General features: G+C 46.9%; 1 protein-coding gene across 1 annotated transcript in view; it reads left to right on the top strand.

Moving 5' to 3' along the window:
• LOC138471744 (uncharacterized) overlaps positions 1-22,742 on the top strand; it is a 144,038-nt gene extending 121,296 nt beyond the window's left edge. Inside the window, exons 4-5 of the mRNA XM_069609550.1 lie at positions 14,796-14,975; positions 17,597-22,742. Coding sequence (XP_069465651.1) covers positions 14,796-14,975; positions 17,597-19,218 — 1,802 coding nt within the window. The 3' untranslated portion in view covers positions 19,219-22,742. The remainder of the gene's footprint in view (positions 1-14,795; positions 14,976-17,596) is intronic.
• Positions 22,743-25,965: the final 3,223 nt, after the last annotated feature.

The raw sequence follows: 25,965 nt of genomic DNA, 5'->3' as shown, positions 1-25,965 counted from the left end.
TGGGCACTCACCGGACAATGCTTCAAGATCTGGTAGGTCTCCCACGCCTCGGATCTGTTCCTCTGTGACAAAGGTTCCAGCAACAGACTCATGTTCAGTAAGTTGGTCGTCCTCTGGTGGAGACTCACCGCCAGTCACCAGAGTAGAGGCATGATTGGAAGCCAGCTTGTTCTTTGCTCTGCATTTGAGGTCATTCCACCGCTTGTAGCAATCATCACTTCAGCGCCTCACAAATCCAAGGGCACTAATGTGGTCCGCGATGGTCTGCCAGTGGGCCCTACGTTGAGCAGGCGTAGGCTTGCACCCTGCAGTCACCACCATTTCGCGGCTATGTTCCAACACATAGGCCACAAGTGCATCTAGTTGGGCGTCATTGAAGCTGGGCTTCCTTGATGTGCCGGAATGTGTAGCCGTGTCTTGGGTCCCAGCCTGTAGTGCAAGAGCACCCTTCTTCTTCTTGGAAGGTGGTACGGATCCTGAGTGGCTTACGCCACTCTGGTTGGCAGGGGCAGAAGCGCAGGTGGACTGGGTACTGTAAGTTTGCGAAGGCACAATGACCATTGTCTCGGTGCAGGCATTGGCTGCAGGGTGATGTTGGCAGAACCAACGTCGGTGTGATGGACTTGGACCGACACTGTCCCGGCTGGGAGACTCGGAGCTGGGCTGGATTGAGCTGCAGCTGCCCCTGCAGCCTCCTCACCCTGGCTACTTGGGGCAGCAGATGATATTGCTGCCCCAGATCCACGTGGCCTGGTGACAGTAACTTTCACCGCCACACGTGGCTTAGACTTGGTGACCTGGAAGTCAGCCTGGGAGTCATCCTGTGCCGGTTCAGTTGACAATATGGGCCAGTTTAACAAGGGCTGAGCTGGGATGGTGTCAGCTACATTTCCCACAACCATTTGGGGGGGCATAGGTGGCCCCGATTGGTCCTCCACACACTGCCCGCTTAGGTCACCCTGCACATCCTGGCCACGCCCCCTACCATGCCCACCTTTTGGAGGTCGGCCACCTTTGCCTCCCTTACTGCTTGGTCGCCTCCCAACCATGGCACTGATGTTGTTGTGCATAAGGGAGTTGCAGTAAACTTTTTTCCTGGGCAATTGGGGTGAAAGGGGTAGGGTACTAGATGGTATTCGTACCCTAGTGCTCTAGCAAGGCTGTCTGTGAACCCTGGGGGAAGATGACGGGTCACGCGACGCACAGGCACCTCTAAAACAATACCAAAAAAAGTGCACACAACCCCTGGTAGACCACGTGCGTGTAAAAATGAACCCGCACTACGCTGTGGCACCCAGAAACACAAAAATAAGCGTACGCGTGATACACGCAGCCTACAATGACCTCTCAAGGGGTACGCAACACACGGGGGCAACCACAGTTGGAAAATACATGCGCGACTCACCGTCTGCCTGGAAAAAGAACGTGAAAAAGACACGCGAGTGCGCGTTGGCAACACCCCCGCCAAAAGAAGAAATGAACGCAGTCTGAGGAAACAGGGAGTACGAACTGGAACCGTTGTGAAGTAATCACATGTGAACCGACAAGAAGTACAAGAATCACCCGCTCGCTCTCCACAAATAGCACGTACAAGAAAATGGCATCATACGCGTGCCTTTTGAGCCAGCCCACATGTGCAACATCACTTACGCGCGTATGCGCTAAGCCCCTTTCATCCAATAGCATGCTGACGTGCAGTTTTCTCACGTGCTGATTCAGTATGCACCCGTGTTGTGGGAAACGCCCGTGCGTGTAACGTCACAGACGCGCTTACGCGCTAAGGGCCTTTCCTTGATTTACACGCTAACGTGCAGTTTTTTCACATGCCAAATCACTCCGTATCAAGCTGGCCACGTAACAACACACGGAAGACCACGCTCCTGCCCAGAAGGCCAAATTACTGCCCCCCAGAGCCCCGAGCATGCTCCCACCTGCCATCTGCTGCTGCCTGCCTGCTGGCCACATGCCCTGCTATTTGGTACCTGCACGTCAGCCATCTGCAGGGGTCCAGTTGCTGTGACCACCCCTGCTGGAACAGAAGACTCCCGACTGGAGTACCATCTTGCTCCACAGCCCAGCCCCAGGACCCAGTGGCCCACCCACACCTGCCTCGGGGGTTGCCATGTCAGACACAACACCATCTGGCACCACTGGCAACCCCCAGCCAGAGAGGCAGAGGGCTACCAGCTTCAGTGCTGCAGAAGTTGGTATCCTGGTGGAGCAAGTCCTGGGGCATTATGATGCCCTCTTTGGAAGTTCACACGCCGACAATGAAGGACGGAAGAGGATCTGGATGGACATCGTGGCTGCCATCAACGTGGAGGAGGTGGCAGCCCGTGACTTGCAACATGTCCAGAAGCGCTGGGAGGACTTCAGGTCCAGGACCCTCAGCAAGGCTCGGCGTCTCCTGAAGGCAAAGCATGCAAAGGGGCGCCGGGTCTGCCTTACCAACATGCAGATGAGGGTCCTGGAACGCATACACCCAGCGCTCCACCTCCAGGTCCTTGGGAGGCAGACCCATCTGGAGTCAAGCTGTAAGAGTGCATGCATACTGATTGGATGCTGTGCATGTTGAGGTGTGGCAGGTGTGTGCAGGTTGCACATATGTCTTGGAAGGCCCATGTATGAATGTGTATGTACAGGGAAATGAGCCTGCCGCATGAGAGTCCAGTCATGTGTGAGGCACATCAACAGTGTATGAGTCCAAAAGCATCATGGCCAAATGCATGTTGGGGTGCACACATGTTTACATATCTGTGTATGTACCATGGCATGGTTGGGGTGTGACACATGGATGCGGGTTCCACCTTCATGTACGTGCATGGTGTACATGTGTGTGTGAGGGTATTTGACATGTGTGCCGCTGTGATACACTATGGATGCATGTGACACTGACATGTAGGAGGCTGATTGGCAGATGTGACATGGATGCCGAGGATTTGACTGCAACAGGTGGTGTAGATGTACAGGTGCATTTATGTCTGGTGGCGTGTGTGCATGTGTTTGCCAATCCCCGTGTTGCATGTGACGTCAGGCTAACCTTTGGATGGTCATGGTGTTGTATGTGTATGGATGGTGCTGGCTGCTGCAACATTCCTGTTCATTTGCGCGTGTGTGTCGCTTGAAATGATATGTGTGTGGGGGAGTGTGATGCCATGTGTGAAGTTTGAGACTGCCACTCATCTGCAACTGTCATGTTTGTATCAGACCATTGTACAGTGCCCTGATGCCTGTGTTCTGTCTCTCCCTGGCTGCAGCGTCAACTGATGAAGAGGGCGGAGATGGTGCTTTGGAGCACACAGGCAGGGATACCACCACCAGCCGGAGAGGCAAGGCCCAGCTCACTTCGCAGGTTGTCATCTCGTTGAGGGAGTGAGGAGTCTGGTGCCACCTCCGCGGCCGCAGCTGCCGGGGGTAGGTCCAAGAGGCAGAGGTCAGAGGTCAACTCTGCGGCAGCAGAAGGGGCAGCTGAGACCCCAAAGGGGCCTACGGAGGAAGATGCCACGGAGTCATCCAGGTTGGTGGGGGGTTTGGTTGAGGAGGAGGCCGTGGAAGTCACACACACAGGGCATGGAGGGGGGGATTCCACTGGTGCCAGTGGTGCACTCCAGGGGCAGGGACAGGTGGCAGCACAGGCCACCACAGAGGTGCCTGTGTGTAATCCTGTTCCCGATCCTGTGACTGCATCATCCGGCACCAGCAGGGATGCCTTCGTCCAGACCCGTTTTCAGGGAGGGGATAGCCGCACAACAACTGGCCTTCCTCTCCCTGCGGATGTGGCAATCTGGGACCGGCTTGAGCCTGTCCTGGGTGGGGTGGCGTTGCGTGTTCATGACATTCGGGATGACATGCAGGGTTCTCATGAGGACAGCGCACGTCATTTCGAATGTCTCGAAGACCGCGTCAACCTACTGGGCGGGGTCACCAATGCTGGTTTTCTCCGTGTGCTGGAGCTTCTGCTGACCCCCTCCTCAACTGAACACCCTATGCACCGGTCGTCCTCCGTGCCATCTTCCTGCCCAAGTGTCCCCGGGCACCCTGTGCCACAGTCGGGAGTCGGAGGTCCAGCAGGGGTGGCCACCCCCAGCAACTGGACCCCAGCAGGAGGATGACATCCAGGCAACAACGGGCAGGGCACATGCACGGCACCAGCAGGCTGAAGGTGGGGGCGATGATGTCTCGGGGCCAACAACATCAGAGGGGCAGGCATCGGCCGGAGGGCAGAAAGACCTTGGATTGGGAGGGTCTTCCGTGTGGCATCGTTTGGGCCAGCAGATAGGTGCGGAGCGGCAGCGGGCGGAAGAGGCACGGCTCACAATGGTCAGGGCGGAGAACTCCATGCGGAGGGCGCTGAGGTGGGCCGAGTGCCTCGAGGCAATTCGCAGGGAGTTGGAGTTGAATATGGCATCGTCCCTGCAAAACCTCAGGGCCATGGAAGAGGCCCGCCTCCAGAACATGGACGAGGAGTTCGATGATGCCCTGGCCCGGGAAATCGAAAAGTGAGCCATCGGACTAGCCGCCGCCATTGTATATAGTTTGTAGTGTTAGGTTTCATTTTCGTTTTGCTTTATTTTGGGGTGATTGGACTATGCCCCACACTTTTGTATATAGTTATTTCTTTTTTGATAACTTTCATTTCTTTCGTTGGGCTCATGGACCCTAGATGAAATTGTTGTACATAGTTGAACAGTGGATTTATGAGACAATTTTATTTTTTTACTCACCATGGATCAATGGATTTTACAATTTGCATTTCCTTTGATGGACCGAGAGTTTGGACACATTTTCTTTTGGATTACTTTGGATTGGTGCTTCATATTTTTTTCATTCTGTTTTGGACATGCATTTCATTTCATGTTTGAAATATTTTTCATGCTTTCATTTCATTTCATTCATTTTGTTCATAATACATTTTGATTTATTACTTCCATGTGTGGTATTCGCTCATTGGGTTACTGCATATGAAAATGTGGATTTACACAATCACTGGCACCCAGTGTGTGTGTGTGAGGGACATGTATTGATGTACATAGTTGACTTTTGGTTTGTGTCATGAAATAGGCATTTCAGTGTGGGGTGGATTGAGGACTTGACTGCCTCTCAAGACTGGGGTGGCGTGCTGTGGGATTTTGGTGGACATGAGGCCCATGATTGTGCATCTTTATGAGGTGTTGGGGGGGCATGAGTCGGGACCTGCTGGCAGGTGCCCGTCAATGCTGGGTGGGTGGGGGTGCAGGGTGACATGAGTCAGGCCTGCTGACAGGTTCCCGTCAATGCTGGGTGGGTGGGGGTGCAGGGGGACATGAGTCGGGGCCTGGCGGCAGGTGCCCGTCAATGCTGGGTGGGTGGGGGTGCAGGCAGACATGAGTCGGGGCCTGCTGGCAGGTGCCCGTCCATGCTGGGTGGGTGGGGGTGCAGGGGCACATGAGTCGGGGCCTGCTGGCAGGTGCCCGTCAATGCTGGGTGGGTGGGGGTGCAGAGGAACATGACTTGGTGATCACTAGTGCAAGGTGACATGTGGGCTGGCTGGGGGGCATGCCCATGGTGGATGGGCTGCCTGCGGGACATGACCAGGTGTGCAGGGTGGTCCCCTGTGGTGTGGGCTGCCTGCAGGGGCTGGGGAGGGCGTAGAGGGAACACCTGGGAGGACCCACACTGCCAATTCACGTGTGAAACTCCCCGCGCACCACACTGAATTCACGTACCCCGCTCAGACAGCAAAATCGTGTGTGAAACTCCCCACGTACCCCAGAAATACACGTACCCCGCTCGCCCAAAGCCTATCGTGTGTGATACTCCCCGCGCACCCCACTGGAATCACGTACACCACTCTGCAAGTGAAATCACGTGTGAAACTCCCAGCGCACCCCAGAAATACATGTACCCCGCTTGCCCAAGGCCTATCGCGTTTGAAACTCCCCGCGCACTCCACCGGATACACGGTGCGACCGAAGCGGTTGCTTTATCGAAAGCAAATACTTTGCGTATGCGAAAAGAACAACGTGTGCATCACGATTAACATTTTCGAGAACGACCCAAGAAACAAAGTTACTATTTGATTGAAAATGGGAATAGTCAGATGGTCTCCAACAGTTTATTGTGAAATAAAAGTACTTTACAAAATCTAAAATGTTAATGTTTTCTTTTACAAAGCAGTTTATTATTTCAAAATGTAACGTGGTACGTTGTACGTCGCTGTCTGTTAATTTTGAGGTTATGCGTCACGGCACGTAGTTTTGCTTTTTGCAGGCTGCCATGGAAAGCGAAGAGGGGCCGTGTATGGAACAAACGCCTTCCCTTTCTATGGTGGCCATCTTGGAAAAGGATTATAACGAGAAATCCTATTTTTTATTAGCACAAGTTACTGCTTTGCAAATCTAGATTGTTAATGGCAAATCTTATTGCGTCTATGTCCTTTACTGAGAAATATAAAGTAGATGGAGTGTATGCAACTTTTAAAAAAAAAATATGTTTACACTGTGAAAGGTGGTTCTTAAAGGAACATGTACTTTGTTTACGGATGGCTTTTTTTTGAGGAAGGACAGCTAATAAGGAAATTTGCAAACGAAATGAGGAAAGAGGCACCAAACAGTAATATGGGAGGGTAGGTTGACGGCGGAAAATGTTGTGCGTTTGTTATTTGTAAGGTAGGGGCAGTGTTTCTCAAGCTCCTTCATTACAGCAGTGGTGCTGTTTCTTCGGGAGGAGGGATGGCCTTAGCTCATGTCGTTTTCAGATAACTAGAACTTTTGCTAAAAGTATGTACTACATTGCTAATGGCTGACTACGATTAAGTGTTGGAGCTGTGCAAGGGAAATGTTGAAGGTGGACGTTCCTACATCAATATAAAATGCATTTCCACACTGTCCATGAGGCATACATCTTATTGTTAAGTGTGTAGGGATTCTCTGACACGTCACCGTGCTGTACGCTAGCATATGGTCATGTGGCATTCTCCGCAAGGTGTGCAATTAAATCAGAAGTTACTTTACATTATGGTTACGTGCCACTACTACAAACCGAGGACCTTTAGCAAAAAAAACATTGTTAAAGGGACGGTATGGTTAAGTTGCCCTACTAAAAACCCTGTGAAATTCAGTAAAAAAACTTTGTTAAAGGGATGATATGGTTAAGTTTCACTACTAAAAACCTATGAAATTCACAAAAAAAAAGTTGTTAACGGGATGTTATGGTTCGAAGTAAAACCGAAAAACCCCTGAAATTCGCCAGGTAAAAAAAACCTATGAAATTCTCTGAAAAAACTTTATTAAAGGGACGTTATGGTTAAATTGCACTAATAAAAACCAATGAAATTCAATGAAAACACTTTGTTAAAGTGATGTTATGGTTATAAGTAAAACCGAAAAACCTCAAAAATTCACCAGTTATGGTAAGCTAAGCAACCATAATTTGCACCATCACCATGCACTGCTAAGACTAACACCCAGGACATTCATGTCCTTTTTTCTGACTTCTTTTGAACATTTTTAAATTTTATCCTAAATTCAGGCATCCATTTTCACCATCCAGTATGTGCCCACTGTTTCGCTGCCCTCCTCTTCATTTATACAAAAAGACAAACTCGTCATAGAATCTTATTTACTCTATAATATGAACATATTTTCGATTGAAACACTGACATTTGGAGGCTTATAACTTTGGAGCCCTTGAATGAAAGTTAAAAAAACATTCCAAAATAAAAGATCATCCATCTCTAAATGCTTTTTGAAAGCTTCATGTCTGTTCGGAGGGGAGTTACAGGCTGGTATCAAAACAAATATCCCCTACAAACTCCCATTGGGAATTTTTGCTCTTATACAGTGCAAGAATTACTGGGGCAATTTAAACCTAACTTTGATGCAAAGATGACATTTGGAACAACTTTGAAACTTCACTTGGGTAAAAGTTTGTCCAACTTCTTTAAAGAGTGTACCTCAAAAGAATTGCGATATGTTGATAGGTAGGTTTACGAAATCAATACAGATCAGAATGATGTGGGGTGAAATATGCCCCCTGAATGCCAGAAATAAAGAGGCCAGAGTGATTTGTGAAGTTCCTTTGAAGTATAAGGCTAGCACAGAAATGGTGATGTGAGACATGAGGCCTATTGAACTAAAGACAGGACTACATCTCAAAGGAAAGAAAGTGGGCTTGAATCTCAAAAGTGCAAAGATATGCGCAATGCATTTCAGCAAGAAAAAGAAAGACGTGTTTGACTAAATCCACGGAGAGCTGCACTTTTACTTAAAGAGACAGATAGCAGTGTTTACATTATCTTCAATGTAATACCAGATTGTGCTCAGGTCATCTCAAGTGAAACCAAGCTCATTGCAATTATGAAAAATAAAATAACTTCATTTTTCCTCATCCAAATGACAGTATGCTAAGAGAAGTGCTCACTAGAATTTTCCGAGTTTGAACACGGTTTTCTCATATAACTGCCCTATACATATGGACAATCCAGAAGTGATATTCATGTATTTTGCAACTGTGAGATTAAAGAAGTACGTTACACATGGATATAAGGCCCAGGTGCCTTATAAAATGTCATGTAACATACATTGTGTGGGAGTTTAAAAGCCTTTTCTTGCTGAATTTTACATTCAGCCAGTCATTTCTCCTAAAGATGAAACTTAACCTCCAAGACCTTTCCTCTGCTGATCCTGGAGAGGGAGGTCTAGTTGTCAACCATCAATCAGGGCCATTACTTAAAAATATTAAAAGAAATACACTGCTTAGATTTAAACCATGGTGGAAACAGATAAGGCCATAACTATTGTTCAGCAGAAGTGACTTCATAGGTCACAATTCCCATAAAATGTCCAATAGAGTTGCAGCCAGGGCCATTACAGGCCATGAAGGGAGGGGTGAAGATAAACATGAGCCAGCCTCTGGCTGATCACACACTCAAAGGAAAATGAAACTGAAAGCAAATAAAGGTGACAGTAACCTCCTTTGAACCATGCTAAAACAATTTGTGTGTGATAAACATAACTAAAGTTATTAATGAAAATTTGGTTTGGGCTTTCCCTTGAATCCGAGAGATTTGAAAGTTGGTGTGAGGGTGAAGGACAAAATTAACATTGTAACTATGAAGTGGCATATTTTTCACTGATACGGCTCCTGAGTAAATGAAGAAAAATTGTATCTCTAAATAGGAAGGGCGTGCCAACTTCAGATTAACATCATCTGATTTGCCTTAAAATGTAGTTCTTAAAAATATATCCATACATGTAAAGATTTGAAAAAATTAGGGTACTTGCCATGTTGATAGATTTTCAGAGTTTTGAACATGCCAAGCCCACATGTCAGTTTGGGATAATGAAGCTTTCTCCTCTCACACCTGTCCCAACTCACACCCCTTATCTCCTTGTCCTATTAGCACACAGGTGGGAGGTGGGTAGAGAAAACCAACCAATCCCTTTCGCAGGAATCATGACAGGTTTGTGATGTCATTTGCCCTATAAGTAAACTAGTTTGCATTAGAACTGGATTCCTACCTCTATCATTCCCACTCAGACCTACTCCTCTTTTGAATGCCTTGTCTGTAGGATCTCTCTCTCTCCTACCCATTCTCTTACTGTGGCTACCATCTACCGGCCTCCTGGTCAAATCACCTAATTTCTCTCTGAGTCGGTGGACCTCTTCTCCTCCCTCCTGGCCTCTACCACTCAACTCCTCCTCCTCCTTGGTGACCTCAATATCCATTTAGATTTTCCTTGTTTCTTCTCTGTACTCTTCCGTGACCTCTGTGACTCCCTCTCCCTGTCCATCCTCCCCTCTGGCCCGACTCACTCTGCAGGGCACACACTCGATGTCTTGATCTCCTCTGGCCTCCCCCTCTCCATCCTTCTGACCACTCCTCTCTTCTGGAGCGATCACTCCCTCCTCTCCTCTCATCTCTCCCTCTCTTCCCTGCAAGCCAACCCTACCCCAACACTGCCACCTACCTTCTTGGACATCCAGCCCATGAAGCATATGACAGTTGAGGCTTCCGCTACCACCATCTTCCCCCGACCCCCTCCATCTCTGGCTGTCTCACATCCTGACACAGCCCTGTTTCTGCTCTACTCTTCAATTTCTGATACTGCTCCTGCCCCTGTCATGAGGAGCCGTTTGAAGTCCAAAGCCAAGTGGAATTCCTGGCATGACTCCGACCTAGCTACACTTAAACGTAAGTGTAGGGTAGATGAGAGGAAATGGAGGGCTTCTTGTTCATCCTCTGACAAACTGGCACGTCGCCTGCTCCAAAGGCAATACCGACTCTCTGTCCTCACCAAGAAGAGAGTCCACATTCAAGCTCGTGTCTCTGCAGCATCTGACAACTCAGCCGAACTCTTTAAAATCTGCAAGTAGCTGGCCAACCCTGCTGCAGTTTCTACCCCTCCTGTTGCCACCCAGGCTCATTGAAATGCCCTTGCCTCACACTTTATCTCAAAAACCCAGGACATCTTGTCCACCCCTCTCCACCCCCTCCCTTGCCTTCTCCGTCTGTGCTTGCTGACTCTCCTTCAGCCACCCCCCCACCGTCCTTCTTGTCCTTTCCTCTTTTCTCCACTGGTGAGGTCGCTAGACAACTCCGATCTATGAAAGCCTTGTCAAAACGGGTTCATTCCTGTTCCTGTAAAACCATCAAGGACCACATTGACACCCCCGCTCCAGTCCTTGCTGATTTTTGCAACCACTCCTTTGCCTCAGGATCCTTCCCCTCCCCTATGAAGCACTCCCTTGTGCATCCTCTTCTGAAGAAACCCACAGCTGATCCTTCTTTTCCGGCTAACTATCGCCCAATTTCCATTATTCCCTTTCTGGGCAAACTGCTGGAAATGTTGGCCATCTCTCAGCCTAACCTTCATGTCAATTCTGTTAGCTGCCTCCATGACCACCAGTCTGGCTTAAGAGCTGCCAGAAGCATGGAAACTGCTCTCCTGAACATCCGTGAAGATCTGCTCTCTAACCTGGACTCTAACATTCCCTCTGTCATCATCCTCCTTGATCTCTCTTCTGCCTTCGACATGGTCAACCATACCATCCTGCTCAACAGTCTCTGTGATAACTTGGGTATCATTGCACAGGCTCTGGCCTGGCTGACCTCTTTCCTCTCTGATTGACCCTCCCAGGTCCAACTTGTGTCCTTCCTATCATCTATCTTCCTCTCTACCTGTGGTGTTCCCCACGGGTCTAACCTCTCGCCCTGGCTTTTTGGCCAATGCTCAGCAACTCTCGCCCACTGCATTGCCATTTTCTGCTCACATTTCCAGTGCTATGCTGATGACACTCAACTCATTTTCAGGCTGCCCTCGGCCATCTCCTCTCCCTCTCTCATCTCTGATTGCCTAACTGCCATTCAAGATTGGTGTGCCACTAATGATCTTTGTCTGAATGCCAGCAAGACGGATATCCTTCTCATTGGCACTCCTTCACCATCCTTTCCCCTCACTCTCTGGCCGGCTTCCCTTGGCCCTCCTCCTAACCTCTGGGTCATCTTTAACTCCACACTTTCCTTCTTTGCCCATATCTCTGATGTCTCTAAAAAGTCAAGCTTCCTACTGCACCTCCTCAGAGGTACTCTGCCTTTCCTCTCCTTCCCCCAGAAGCTCATGGTCTCCCAAGCTCTGGTTCTCTCTAGGTTGAACTATTGTAACAGCATCTTTCTAAATCTACCTGCCTCTACTCTCCGCCCTCTCCGACTAATCCAGAACAGGACTGCAGGACTTGTCCTTGGCCTCAAGCACTGGGATCATATCTCTCCAGCTCTGAAACCTCTCCATTGGCTCCCAGTGGATGCAAGGGTTACATTAAAAACCCTCTGCATTGTCCACAAGGCTTTCTGGGACCTGTGTCCAAAATGCCTTCAGCTATCCCTCTACAAATACCTCCCATCTCGAGCACTTTGCTCCTCTACCTCTCACTCCCTCAGGGTCAGTCGTTTTTCAAAGAAACGAGCTGGGAGTAGATCTTTGTCTTCGGTTGGGGCCTCCCTCTGGAACAGCCTCCTTGCCACTCTAAAACTTGAGGAGAACCATCTCCGGTTCTGGAAGCACCTCAATACCTTCCTCTTTGCTTCTGCCTTTGCTCCCCCTCTCCCCTGCTGATCTGTTCTTTCTTGGCACCATGCACCTGGCCACCCTCTGTCCTCTGGGCCCAGGTACCTGATCACCCTGCCACCCTCCCGTACTGCCTCCGGACCACCCCTTGCACTAGGGTCTGTATCTGTACCCATACAGCCACCCCCTTTTTTCTTCCTGCACTTATCAGACCTACCCTGTCTGCTGCCTTAAACCCAGCACTTGCCGATTGCTGGCTGCACTACCACTGTTTGTTGGCTTTATTATTTATTTATTATTATTTATCTGTTTCTCCTTTGCTCCACACTTTCCACTTCTCCCCCCTTCCATGCACTTTTCCCCTCCCTCTCTCCCATGCACTTGCGAGTTCTCAATGTAACTGGGCCTAGTAAGATCGTTGTTTTGTTCTCCCCTGTTGCCCTCCCTTGCATTGTTGCGCTTTGAAACACTTGTGTATGAGCGCAATAGAAATAAAATATCAATATCAATATCAATAACTGGGCTTTTTCCACTTATTCCGGGAGGTAGCCTGCTGCTGAACTCTTGCAAGATTCATACAAGCACAGAGGCCCCAAATCTTGCATTGGAGACAAGGGGCCTCATTACAACTATTGCGGAATGCATTTAACGGCGCCGGTAATGGTGCTGCTGCCGTTAAATGCATTCCGCTATATTACCAGGTTCCTTTACCAGACGTCCAGAGCGGGTCCCGGGAGGGGACCAGGGAGCTAACAACGGGCCGGTCGTAATCGGCCCGTTGTTAGCTCCCGCACCCATTCCAATTGAGCCCTATGGGGGCTCAAATGGGAATGGGGAAGGTCCGGGCCCGGGTTCCCTGAAGAAGGAATTACCGGGCCCTCCAAACTCGGAATGGCCCGGTAATTCCCCATTCAGGGAACCCGGACCGGGACACGGTTTTGGAGGCAGCCATGCCCTTTTTAAGGGCATGGCTGCCTCCAAAGTCGTAATGAGGCCCAGGGACTAGGAGACATAGAAGCTGACTGGGACCCCTCGGAGGAGCCAGAGGGCACTATCCTGGACTGACACCATTGGTGTCTCAGAGGTGCCCTACTGTTCCCTGATGCTCATTAAAAGGCCTCTGTAAGTAAGACTATCCCCAAAGCCATAGATTGTGTAGGCCCTGAATTTACAAGCAATGTTTTAGTTATTTCCCCATAGTAAAATATCCTGTTCGTCTGTGTAGATCCTTAGCATATTTCATTAAAGTAAGTCAATTAATTGCCCTATAGGACTCACGGGATGTGTTTTGTTGTCATTTGAAACTACCAAGCTCTTCCCAGTGTGTTTTGAGCCGGTATAGACATAAAGATTTGCCAAAAGAATGAATCACAAAACCCTTTTTCTACGTGAGTGTGTAGGCTCCAAAACGAAATTGCCCCTTTGTTCCCATTGTGCTCTGACCAAAACCACCAAGCCCTGACTGTTCTTTTTAGGTATGGCAAAACGAATTTTCACATTGCTTTTCTTTCCCTCATATTGCCTCTGTGATAAGTAAAGAAACGATTCTGGCCCTTGAATTCCTTTTCCAAAGAGTGAATTTTCTCAGAATCCCAAAACGATTTTCCCATTGTGTTCCCACTTTCTGCCACTGCCCTTCAATTCAGAGGGGTCAAGTCTAATTGATCTTTGGAGGGTGGGGGTTGCTGGGAGAAAAATATTATAAGCAAATCATTAATCACTGTGTGTTCTGAATTGTTCTTTTTCTGCATTGGTGAGGGATTTGAAAAGAAAGCTGCAGGAAATTGTGACTGTATATCTCAGTATTATCTCTGTGTTGTGCCATTGCGGAAGTCATTTTTGTTTTTATGTTGCCACAGCATTGGTGGCTGATGTTAGTCTATTTGTAAAACTTGGTTTAAATAAATGAATACATCTATATTCTCACTACACACCGGCCTGGTTCCTAGTCCATTGTGGCACTGGGTATTTGTGGGGATTTGGTGCGAGACAGGTTGGAGGCCTTACCAAACTGCACCTTAACAAACGAAGAGTGCTTTGTTGTGCGCCACCTTGATTGGTGAGAAAGGAACTCTGAGTTGAGGGTGACCGCGTAATAAACCGCGACAAATGCTTCAGAAGGGTTGACTATGCCCCTTAACAGAAAACAAAATAGAGAAATGTGTCTGCCGAATTCGTGAACCCAAACTACAATTTTGTGAACTGAGTAAGTGGGGATATTCTAACTTTTCATTCCAGATCATGTGAGAGTGACTCTCCACTCTCACGTCATTAGATCTGCAAATTTAGGAGTAGGTTTATGCTCATGTTTGCATCTCCTATCAAACGTAAAGCTCAATTGAACCATCCATGTGATAGTGGCATGGCCTTCAGCCAATCCCAGTAGGCAAACAGGTAGTATTACTGAACCGGGGGCAAGCGTGCAGGCCATGCCCAGTGTATCCTGCAGGTAGAATCATTGCAACCTTGCATAGCAACCATTAGACATGTACTTAGGCCAGGCTCAAAGATCAGTGTGGGAATGGTGACTGTGGCCGGGGCATGGCTGCAAACAATGCCCGGCGAGCACAGTGACCGATGTGTCGGGACACATGGTGACAGAGCATGTCACTAATGTGCACCAATGTTCACTAAAGGGCTCTGGTTGGTTTATAAGTTCTACAGCAGAGACAATCTTACCCGATAGCCGGGGATGTATGACATACTATCATGTGTATTAATTACACCGCACTGTCATTAATCTTTCAGAGTTAATGAACGCCAGCAAGTTGGAGGATGCATTCTCTGTCACCTGCAATAGTCCGCCAGATCTGAAGGGAGTTCACGTATGGAACATCTCCACCTTCAACTGCTCAGCTGATATCGTTCCATCATCAACTGGCAACACCTTCAGCAAGGTGGGATTACCCATCATCTTAGTCGGTCTAGGTATGCTCTTATCCAGCATTTTGTAGTTTCCCACTTGAGCTCTTCCCTGTTTGTTTTCCATGCCCTTCTTCTTTGGTGTTGCTCATCTGGTATCACTTTCTGTCACAGAGCATGGGATCAACCGTTGATGATGGGCTTTAAACAAGATGGTTTATTAGCTGAAAAATACGGGGTAGGAGCAGGTGTGCAACCCAAACAAGCATACTTCTCTGTAAACCATTTAAGGACGTTCATGCCCAGTTCCTTGCAGGCCCATTTGTTCACATCTTTTTAACAGAACTCCTCGCCAATATATATGGAGGGTTGAGTTTAGGTATTTAATTATGGTGGGGGGATGTGTTGGGGTTCTGGGGCTCTCCCTCCGCATTTTATCTACGAGGAAATGTGTTAAAAATAAAATAAATTGCAAACCAATGGGCCTCGAGCACATTTTCACAAACATCATAGAACCATTTGAGGATAATGGGAAAGAGACAGGTGAGAGAAGCAAATGTTGATCTACTGCAGGACTGCTGTCCTAAGTCAGAGGGTCCTAGCTTTGAGTTGCTTGTGGTCAGGGTGGGCTTTCCCTGAAAATATTACACAAAGGCTCTCACAGATCTCCATTGTCCGTAGATCCCCAAACTCTCTGAGTAGAGGTTGCTAGTGTGGCAATAACCACCGAGCTGGCGGGCCATTACCGCCTATGAAGTTACAGGCCCGAGCATAGCGAGGACCTTAACAGTGGCCCTGGTGCATTACCATAAGGCGGTAATGGTCCGCTGACGAGGCAGTTATTGCCATTAGTATTCCGGGGTTTGCAGGCTTGGGATATATTAGTTTGCAGACCTGCAAAACTAATGGCTGCCGAAACCTTTTCAAGCAGCATTTCTTTTGCCGTTTGAAAAGGTTTCGTAGCAGTACGCGTTGGTTCTAGGAACACTAGAACGCGCGTACTGCTTCATTAGTACAGAGCAACAGGGTGCCATTTTAGGCCAAGTTGCTCCGTACTAATGAATGGGAGAAAAATAAAAAAGGCCCGAAAAGGGAGAAGGGGCTACTTGTGGTACCATCTCCATTTCCAAGGTTGCCTTGAAAAAAAAAAAGAGTGTACCAGGCACACGAACGACTTTCGTGCGTCCACAGGATTACACAGTGGTATGGCTCGGAAAAAAGCCAATTCACGTTTAGTGTTTCCTGTGAACGCACAGTGCTGGGTACTAATGAACATTAGCCCTCTTGGACTTTGACTGCTTGTCTTTCATGTAACGGCTGTTTTCTTCCTCAATTTTCCCCTTTACATTGTCCTTCTCTGAGCCCCCTTAGCCAATAGTGATGGCTGTTCTAGGGTTTGGTGGGTCCTCGTAGCTCGACTTGTTCATAAACCCCCTGGATATTATTCTTCGAACAAGAATTATTGTTTTTCCCTTGGTGGGTGTCCCAGCTCTGGACTTTGGCTCCCAGCTATCCTGTCTCCTCCTGTTTCTGTACGGTCTTTAGGTTTCTGGCACTACCTGTCTCTGGGCACCTTTGTTTATGCTCCAGGGACTTGGGAAATGAACTCCAACATGTATTAGAATAATCCAGTATGGAATTCATTAAGGATCCAACCAAAGCTTTTCTTTAGAATACACAGAGGAAAGATGCAATTTTCCTTACTTTTCTCAGCTGGAAGGATACATTGTTGGTCACAGAATTGATTTGAGGAGAAAGTGACCTATCGAGATCAACCAGGAAGTCTTTGCTTTAGGTTCTTTATTTTATGGATTAGGATTGGTGGAAAGTCCACTAAAGATGGGATGAAAATGGACTGCAAGGTCTTCAAGTTTTTAGTATCAAAGAGGATGGGCCTCATTACGACCCAGGCGGTAAGTTACCGCCTCGGCCGTGACTTTACCACCATGGCGTAAACTATGTTTACGCCATGGTGGTTGGCGGACTTACCGCCCCATTCCGACCTTGGCGGGGCGGTAAGTCCCCAATCCCCATTTACCCTTCCCCATTCCCATTTTTGCCCCATAGGGCATAATGGGAGTGGGGAAGGCGTTAATTACGCCACCGTAAATTACGGTGGCGTAATTAACTCCATGGTCCCTTAGCGCCATGGATTTTAACACCTGCTAAAAGCAGGTGTTAAGTCCGCCATGGCGCTAAGGGACCTCGTACTCAGGCGGTAAGGGTCGGCGCTGTTTACGCCGCCGTAAAACCCTTACCGCCTGGGTCGTAATGAGGCCCGATGACTTCCCTCTTGGCATCATTTAGGTGTAAATGATTAGATGTCAGCCATTCTTCTGTCAACTTCAAACATTCTTCTAGAGGGTAGAATTCAGCCTCTAAAATGGTGAGCTCAATATATATCTGGGTATCATTTTCATATGATTGTATGGGTACATCCCAAGAGGCAGAGAGAGAAAAATAAGAGAACGAGATAGATGCTAAAGAACACAGAGATAGGGGTGATCCCTGTGGACAAAATGCTAAAATGATCCCCTCAGATCGCATCTCTTCCTATGCATATTTCACAGTGATTACCTTTGACTGACACGTGTGCCATGAGAATACAAATATACTTTAAAGGAAATGCTTATCCTGCCCGAATCAGATTTGCCTTTTAATATGTCATTTCTTTTCTCTCTTGGCAGCACTTCTCCTATTTCTTTGGCTTCTCCTAGTGCTCTGGAAGAAGAACCAAGACACAAAACAAGTGCAACCAGATCAGGAACAGACTATTGCAAAAAGAATTGGTAATAAAGCAAAGGAGTCCACGGTTTATATCATTTCAAAGGGACCTAGTCTGAACACATCCGGTACTGTGGAAGGAATGCAGAAAGCAGGCCAGAAAGATAGTGGGATCCCAGTTGGATTAGCTAAAGGACGTGCCAAGTCTGCTTCTGCCATTTTGTTGAGATCTGACTTTCCAAAATCTAGTCTAAGACACAAGTACCACAGCCCTATGAAGCAGGAAGTGCCGCAAATCACACATGAAATAGTGACAGTACACAGTGCACTCAAAGGGGGTAATGGGCAGGCCATGGAGAAATGGTACTTGAACAGCTTAAACAATGCCCAAGGGAAGACCTCAGGAGGAGATTGTACAGACGGATCCAATTTAGTTAAAGATATCTGCCTAAGCCTGGCTCCATCCGAATCATTGAAGTATTCAAGACATCCCACAAATCCTGTGGAGGAATTGGATGTCAGTGATGCAGAAGGCTTTACTACATCTGATAACACTGAACCTCTGGTGTATTTTAGTGTTGATAGAGGGCCTGAGGAGCCCCGACAGAGCGATGACAGGGCAGCCAACGGTCCTACTCTTGAGTCCAGTAATTCAAGAAGGGCATGCCCCTTAAAAAGAACTTTGACATGGCCACAAGAGCGAGGTCAGCGAGATCAAGACCCAAACAATACAATTATACATGAGGACTTTTTCAGAGCACAGCGTGATCTAATGAGCCAGGCGAGGGTTATGTTCAAGCTCGACAGGACTGAAGACCTGGAAGCAGAGGCATCTCAGGACTATGAGCTGGTCTTGAGGAGTTTGAAGGCGCATGGGATTGCTCAGCCTGACCCCGAACACATTTTAAAGGACCAACCACTACCATCAAATAAGGTAGCCCCTTCTTCTGAAGGAGAAGCAGAATCTAGGAGACCTGTGAAAAGGGCGTCAATGTCTTCAGAGAGTGAACTTGCTGAGGATTATGACGTTGTGCTGAACAGTTTAATGTGTTACCAGATACCCCAACTGGATAACTTCCGCAGGGCAAATGGAAAAGGGCCACCAACCAAAAATGTAGCATCTTCTACAAAAAAACTAGCAAACTCTGCAAATCCTCTGGCAAGAGTTTACACATCACCCACAAAGAAACCAGAGAAAGGCTCCCGAGGAACGAAAAGTAGGCAGAAAGCCCCCTATGTGAGTGCTCCTCAGAGCAGTGGCCTAGACAATGCCTTGAGAAGTAAGCAGAAAGCCCCCAATGTGAGTGCTCCTCAGACCAGTGCCCGGGATATGGACTTTAGAATTAGGCAGAAAGCCCCCAACCTGAGCAATACCCTAGACAATGATTTGACAGCTCAAAGCTCTCCAGACAGAGCTGGTCACAGAGGATCACCATCGGATGACAATCTGCTTGAAAACAATGAGTACAACTTCATCGACTTGTTGCATGAAGTCGTGGAGAATCACGGCAGGTGGACTCGGGAGAGATGGAAGCAGACACATCAGCAGAGAATTGCCAGCCGCCCCTTTCTTCAAACACAGTAGCTTTGCAAGGACTAATTCAGAACTAACTATGTATAGTCACACATTAAATTATTTACCCGAGAAAAATTGAGGGCACTTTGTGAGTCTTGGGCCTAAGTATGCAAGAGGATGTCACCCAGAGTTCCACCCACTTTGACAATCCTCACCAAATTCTGCCTCCATTAAGTGTTCCAACTGCAGTTAAACAGAATAGTAGCCACGCCAGCAGAATTAAGCATTGTATGCCATTGGGAACGTTTGCGGCGTGGAGAGATTACTGCAGGAATGCTTACTTTTCTAGAAAAGAACTATTGCTTCAAACTATTAATTGTACTGTGTGTTGCTGCTTTATGGGGTGGTTTCAGGGATATTTTAATGAACTTATATTGCATTCAGTGAAAAAGAATTCAGACTTTCCCCAAACACCAACAGACTACATATATGATCAATGGGTTTAGCACAACCACCAGCGACCATTTTCAATTATTAACTAATAACATGTTACTTTGTAGGACATTTCCTTTATAATGGAATATCGTTGCTAGCAGAATTTACAGAATGTGTATATCTGAACTCAGGCTATTTTCAAACCCCTGTGTTTTAGAATGTTTGCTTTAACATCCCCCCACTTCTGCCTCTCAACCCATCAGCATCAAGAGAATTCCGAGCAGGTCTTAATGGTGAATCCCAATTTGTTCATCCCTGCATCCAACATTGGCAAATACAGAAATGGTCTATAGTTTGGGCTGATTTGATGGTCATCTTTTCCTGTGCAACACCTCTCTGTTCTCCCCCATTCAATGTTCCCACTGTCTCCATACACCAGTGCTACATGGCTCCAGCATGTCCGTTCAATGTCATGGGTCATAGTCCTACCAGCATCTGAGCATTTAAGGTCAATACAGGGGCAACTGCTAGCCTACGATTAAGTCAGGGGTTTGCAATCTTTGGCTCTCCAGATGTTTTAGACTACAACACCCAGCAACCCGAGCCAGATTAGGAAATTGTAAGGGAATATATGAGTCACAGTCCCAAAAAATCTGGTGATCTTCATGTTGCTAATCCATAGTTTAGGGTATCGCAAGGGCAACATGGGGAGAAGGTAGAGAGGAACATTATTTTTTAATGAACATTCAGGAATTTGGCAAAGTCAATTTTGAAAATGGAGTCTGCAACCTGCTACTCTACAGGTATTTTGGATGGCGACTCCCATGATCCCTCACCATTGACTGCGCTTGCTAGGGCTGATGGGAGTTGCGGTCCAAAACAGAAAGTTGTCAGTTGGCACCACTACTCTTCAGTAATTTAAATTTTGATTTAGGGTTCTGAATCGTATTTGGTTCCCACTAGAACTTGCAAGTACCAAGAGAGTCTAGTAGCATCATTTCTTTCCTGGCAGGAATCTGTCAGAAAACTAGTGGAACCTAGGTGGTCAGCATTGCTGCACTTTAAAAAAAAAAAGAATAATGTACAGTAACACTCCATGAGAAACAAAAATATGCAATTTTAATGGCAGACACAAACAGTCAATTTATCATCCAATGCATTTTGGATAACAAAAATCCATCTTGAGGGACATGTCCTGTTTGTGTTCAGTTTTAAAAGGGCAGGCTGTTCTTATCCATCAGTATCAATTGTGTAATAGAGGCATCCTCTTGGTTAAAAAAATGATCCGAAATAGGGCTCAGATACAAGGAAATCCAAAGGTTGGAGACCTTTGAGCTGTGCCAAAGAGATGGTCAAAAAACAAGATTTTTAAAAACTTCTTTTCACCGGTGGCAGAAGTGCAAAGACTCTGTTTGTTTCTTGGCTTTTGTGGCTTATCAAGTCATCATTCTCTGCCACTATACCAAAACGATGTTAAATTCAAATGTTTCATCATTTTGTTTTGTTTTTAGAAAAATACATATGTTATCTGTCAAGTTAGACATTGACTCATATGTAGCGATCATGGGATTCTGAAACCACGCAGCTTTCCTTGTATAATGTCTGTATGAGTTTGTCAGAAATGTTAAGCATATTTATGCCTGTATACTATATATCAAGAGGAAACATGGCATTATACGTGTATGTAGCAGCCTTAAGGTTATTTGGAAACCCAAAGTTTCATTAGTTAAACTATTTATCAAATGTATGGCTTTAACATGTACCTGTGGATCATTGATCGGCACATCATGCTAAGAACCTACAGCGATGGCTGGGGACATATTAAGAAGGATCATAAACATTCAACATTTTTTAAGTGTGTGTAGAAAATAAACCATGTACATGACACTCAATATATCACATGAAGATATTAGCATTAGGGATGTCATATCTTGTTTGACAGCTTCTACAAACAAATGAGATGCTTCTTCTTTGAATATTACATATTTTTCTTCTTGTTCATTGGCCGGTGTAATTGACATAAGAAGTCAATAAAATGTACAGAGGATTGCAAGCTATGGAGAATTGCCCACTATTTCAGGTTCCTTGGATCAGCATGACCAGTAGCCCTTGGAAGCATACTTCTGCGGTGGAGAGGATTACCATAGAATAACTCTGAGTCCAAATGACCGGACAAACTCAAGAAGATGGCAAAATACTGTTTTATTAACAATTATCTAAAACAGGGAGATATAACGGACATCAACGTATGCTCACTCATTTTCTACGATTTTTGTTTTCGGAAACACCTTTATATTCTTGATGTGCGTCACTGTGATGTCATCCTTCGGTACAAATACCAAAACCTATCAGTGTTTGGGATTGGTTAAGGGATACATCTAGGTATACGATTATATAAATGTCAGCCATACAAGTGGCTGTCTTCTATCAGGTGGGCAGCCTAAGGCTACCTCTTAATACGCCAAGCACAAGAAATATCAGTTAAACAGTAGCTGATTGGCCCTTTAATTCTATTCAGTCCATCGGTATACAGACCTTTATGATTGGTTTGGCAGGCTTGTACCCAGCCTAAGACATTCAGTTTGTTAGCAGCATGTAAACTAAAGAACCAGGTGCAGACAGAACATGCCAGATAGCTGTCTTGCCACCCAATTAAGTCAACCTCTCTCATTTCCCTTAAGCCAAGCGTTTCTCTTTGTAGTTCAGCCTTGCAGAATGTTTTCTTCTTCAAAATTCAATGGGAGTGAAGGTATTCACTATCTTGTCTGGAGTTTAAGAATAGACTCTATTTTCAGCCTTCGAGTCACATGGTAAGGGACCATGAATATGTCATTTTGCAAGCCTTTCCCATGTCTTTAATTATTCAGGGCTTCGCATCAATAGTGTTCTTTCTTGTACCTAATCTAAGAGAATATGTCCTAAGCACATGTCTTCTTTGAGGCGTAGGTAGCCAGCCTTGGTGTGCCAGTCTTTCATTTCAGGCGAGACAACCTCCCCTAGTCGTCTCATGAATCTGTTATTCCACTGTTGCAGCCTCAGCTTTTCTCTTCAGGATTTCTTGCTTACTATTTTCACAATACTGGCGTCCATTTTCCTTATAATGGTGGCTTTGCCTGCATTCTATTTACTAACTTTTAGAAAGCCTCTAAAATGACTTTATCTATCTTGCATTTCAGCATATGTACATCAATTATGTTTTTCATCCTTCATCTTCATTTGTATATCATTCTTTCTTGTTGCATCTGTATTTACTATATTTCTTTGGGTTCATTGTCACTTCTTCAATATTCATACATTCTCTTCAGTGTGTCATCTTGTTTCACCATCAGTATCATCTGTGCTTCTTTATATTAAGTCTTCTCAGGATGTCACTGGACCTCCCACTTGGTTCCTTCTTACTTCAGGCATCGGTTCTTGCAGGCTTTCATCAACTCAGACGTACATTCGATATGGTTTTCTCAATGGGTACCGTCTTCTAAATACCTGCTGCGGTATTGGCATGGTACAGTTTTGTGTCTCCAGTACATCTGTGGTGAGGGGTTGGGGCCTTCTGATGAAGCATATGTATGCTCATCCACATTCCCCAATCTGGTCGAGTCCTCCACCACCTCCTCGTTTTCTCCTCTCTCTTGATCTTCTTCCCAAAGAAAGGTTTCTTCGGTATCCATATTTTTCGTCACCACCCCCTCAGGTTACCTGCATTCTTAATATGTTCATCCACACTCCAAGTCATGAAGTTGCACTCCCCACTTGACTTGGAGTGCAAAAGATCCAATGTCCCACATAATTCTTATGATCTCTTAGATAAGAGAATCCCGCCCCATCATGTGCTAGGGTAGTTGCTTTAACATGTTTACGGGTGGGAATTTCAGTCTGGACGTTTTCTTCATTTCCAGCATTCACATCAATCATGATCTTCATTCCCATAGATTTCTTTGCTGTTTTCTGACATTGTCCAATTATTATTCTTATGATGCAGAATCTCAGCATGACCATCACCAGTATTGCTGCAAGAAACTTAAAAGCATTAGCCATCCAAGCTGGAATCCATGAGAACAGAGATAAAAACCAGTCATCGTCTCCGGCATCTTCAATCTCATCCTCCATTTTCACGTGTAGGGTTAACATAGTTATTGCCTCCATCAGGGCTCCATTTTCTGCATCATGGAATGGCTTGAATGTACAGCAAGAAGGCACAAGGTTGGTGCAAACGCCTCCTTCCATTGCTGTAATTAAGTGCAGTACATAACTATTCGGGAGGGTCATCAGCCTTATGACCCTCAGTTCTGTCTTGATTGCATTGAATCCTTTTATCGTCATATTAATTGTCTGCAACAGCACCCATCTGGTGATTTGCAGCCACTTGGCATTGTGAGAAACCTGAGGCGTTTCTCCCATGCTATTCCCGGAGATCCCTGACTCAGGTGGCATGGGAAGGGCCATCGCTCTTGGATCCAAACCCTGGGGGTAGACAAGTGAGGGAGGATCACCTGGGAAGGGGACCCTGGAGACTGTGGGAGGAACGCCCTTGGGAGAGACAAGGTATTACGCCCGTTCCAGTACATCCCTACCCGACGTCCCCTCTGTCATTATGGGATACTCTTGTCAACAACCCATTTGTACACAACACTTCAGTTACCCACTTCATCCTGACAAAAACCCACATGGATTTTCCAGTATCCTTCGGAAAAACAAAAAAACTACCATAATCCCTCCACACAGTTTTTTCCTAAAACCACTGGGACGAGGAAGAGGCAAACCAGAGCCATGAGGATTACCCATAGGAACCAATGTAATATGAGTTCCTATGTGCAGTCTCTGTTTTGTCCCACTAATGAGGCCAGGCAAGGTCAGGCCTCCTGTTACAATCATTCCCACCTGAAAGCTATTAACCTTCCCAGTCAGTATAAAAGGCCGGGCACACAGGCACACTCTGAGCGAGCTGGGGATGCTGGAGGGTGCAGAGAAGCCAGAAGAGAATTCGAGCTGGAGAGACCCTTGAAGACCTGGAGGAAGAAGGACTGCCCAGGCACTGGACCTGTGAGTACAGGGGAGGCTGCAGTGTGGAGTGGCAGCTGTACCTCCAGAGAGCCAAACCAGGGCAGCTGGGGTTGCCTGGAGGTACCCACACAGTACTCCTCCCTCTGGGCAAACCAGGAGAGCCCAGGCTTTAGATGGGTAGGTGGTGAGAACCTGATCTCAACTCATCATCCCCTTTAACTCCTGCAGCTCCCAAAGCCCTGCAATGCCGTTTTGGGGAGCTGGTGAAGTGGGAGCAAAATGAGCGAGGTGCATGCGGGAACATGAAGTCCAAAGACTTTTAAACTTTACAAATCCAAAGGGAGATCTGTGTGGGTGGCAGAGGAGTCAGAGCCCGGCTGAGCCCATTTTAGGGAGACCCTTAGAGGCAGAGCTGAGCTGGTGAAACCCACATTGTGTATGCAAGATACCCACCGTTCACATTGCACTAGAGCAAGTGTCGGAGAGGTGGCGCAGACGTCGTGGTGTTGACCTTGGCTCCCTGATCAAAGCTGCGAACGCAGCCGGTGAGTTGAAGTAAACTTGTGCAAGGGCTGCATAGAAGCGGCAGAATTGGAGATAGAAGTATGAACTGAAATGATCTATGATTAATGAACTTTGATAAATGGTGCGTGCTGTGGAGTGGGTGAGAAAGCTGAAGGTGTCTCACCCGCTAGTCCCCAGAGATCTATCATCCAGGTGGCCAGGACATGGCCATCGCTATTGGATCCTGTTCCTGGGGGTGGACCAGTGGGAGAGGTTCACCTGGATGGGGGGGTCTTTAGGGAGTGGAAGTTGGACTCTGATGGGTGAGACGCGGTATCCCCTTCCTTACACCACACCTTTTCCCCATCCTACCCCGAAGGATATTTAGAAGCTCTTCCCCCCTACTACCCGACATGAACACTTTATTACACCGTAAAACACAAAGGAGTAACACCAGGGCCGTTTACCTGACATGTCCCGACACAAGGGTCAGGCAGAGTCAGCTAATTGACAATAACTACACACACCTGATGGCTCTTTCCCTTCCCCACAGGGATAAAAGGCAGAGCACAAGAGCACACTTTGAGCAAGGCCAAATACAAGAGGAAACAGCTATTTCAGGATGTCAGTTCAGACACAGAAGAAAGGCGGTGAGACCGGGAAGTGTCCTTACCCTTTTTGACCCAAACCCGCAAAGCCTCTGTGAAAGGAATCATAAAACCGGGAACTACAGCTGACGTGTGCTGTACCAGATGTCAACGGAGCACGGGACCCTCCTGCATTGCTAACCAAGGCGGGGAGACATGCTTGTACCGTGGTATCGTCCTTGACTCCAGAGCCAAGAAACGACAAGGAGGACAGCACAGTGGGTGAGTC

Source organism: Ambystoma mexicanum, chromosome 8, assembly GCF_040938575.1.
Source record: "Ambystoma mexicanum isolate Mex_15411 chromosome 8, UKY_AmexF1_1, whole genome shotgun sequence".
NCBI lineage: Eukaryota > Metazoa > Chordata > Amphibia > Caudata > Ambystomatidae > Ambystoma > Ambystoma mexicanum.
Note: the sequence above shows the minus strand (reverse complement) of the source record. Positions and strands in the feature narration are given on the sequence as shown.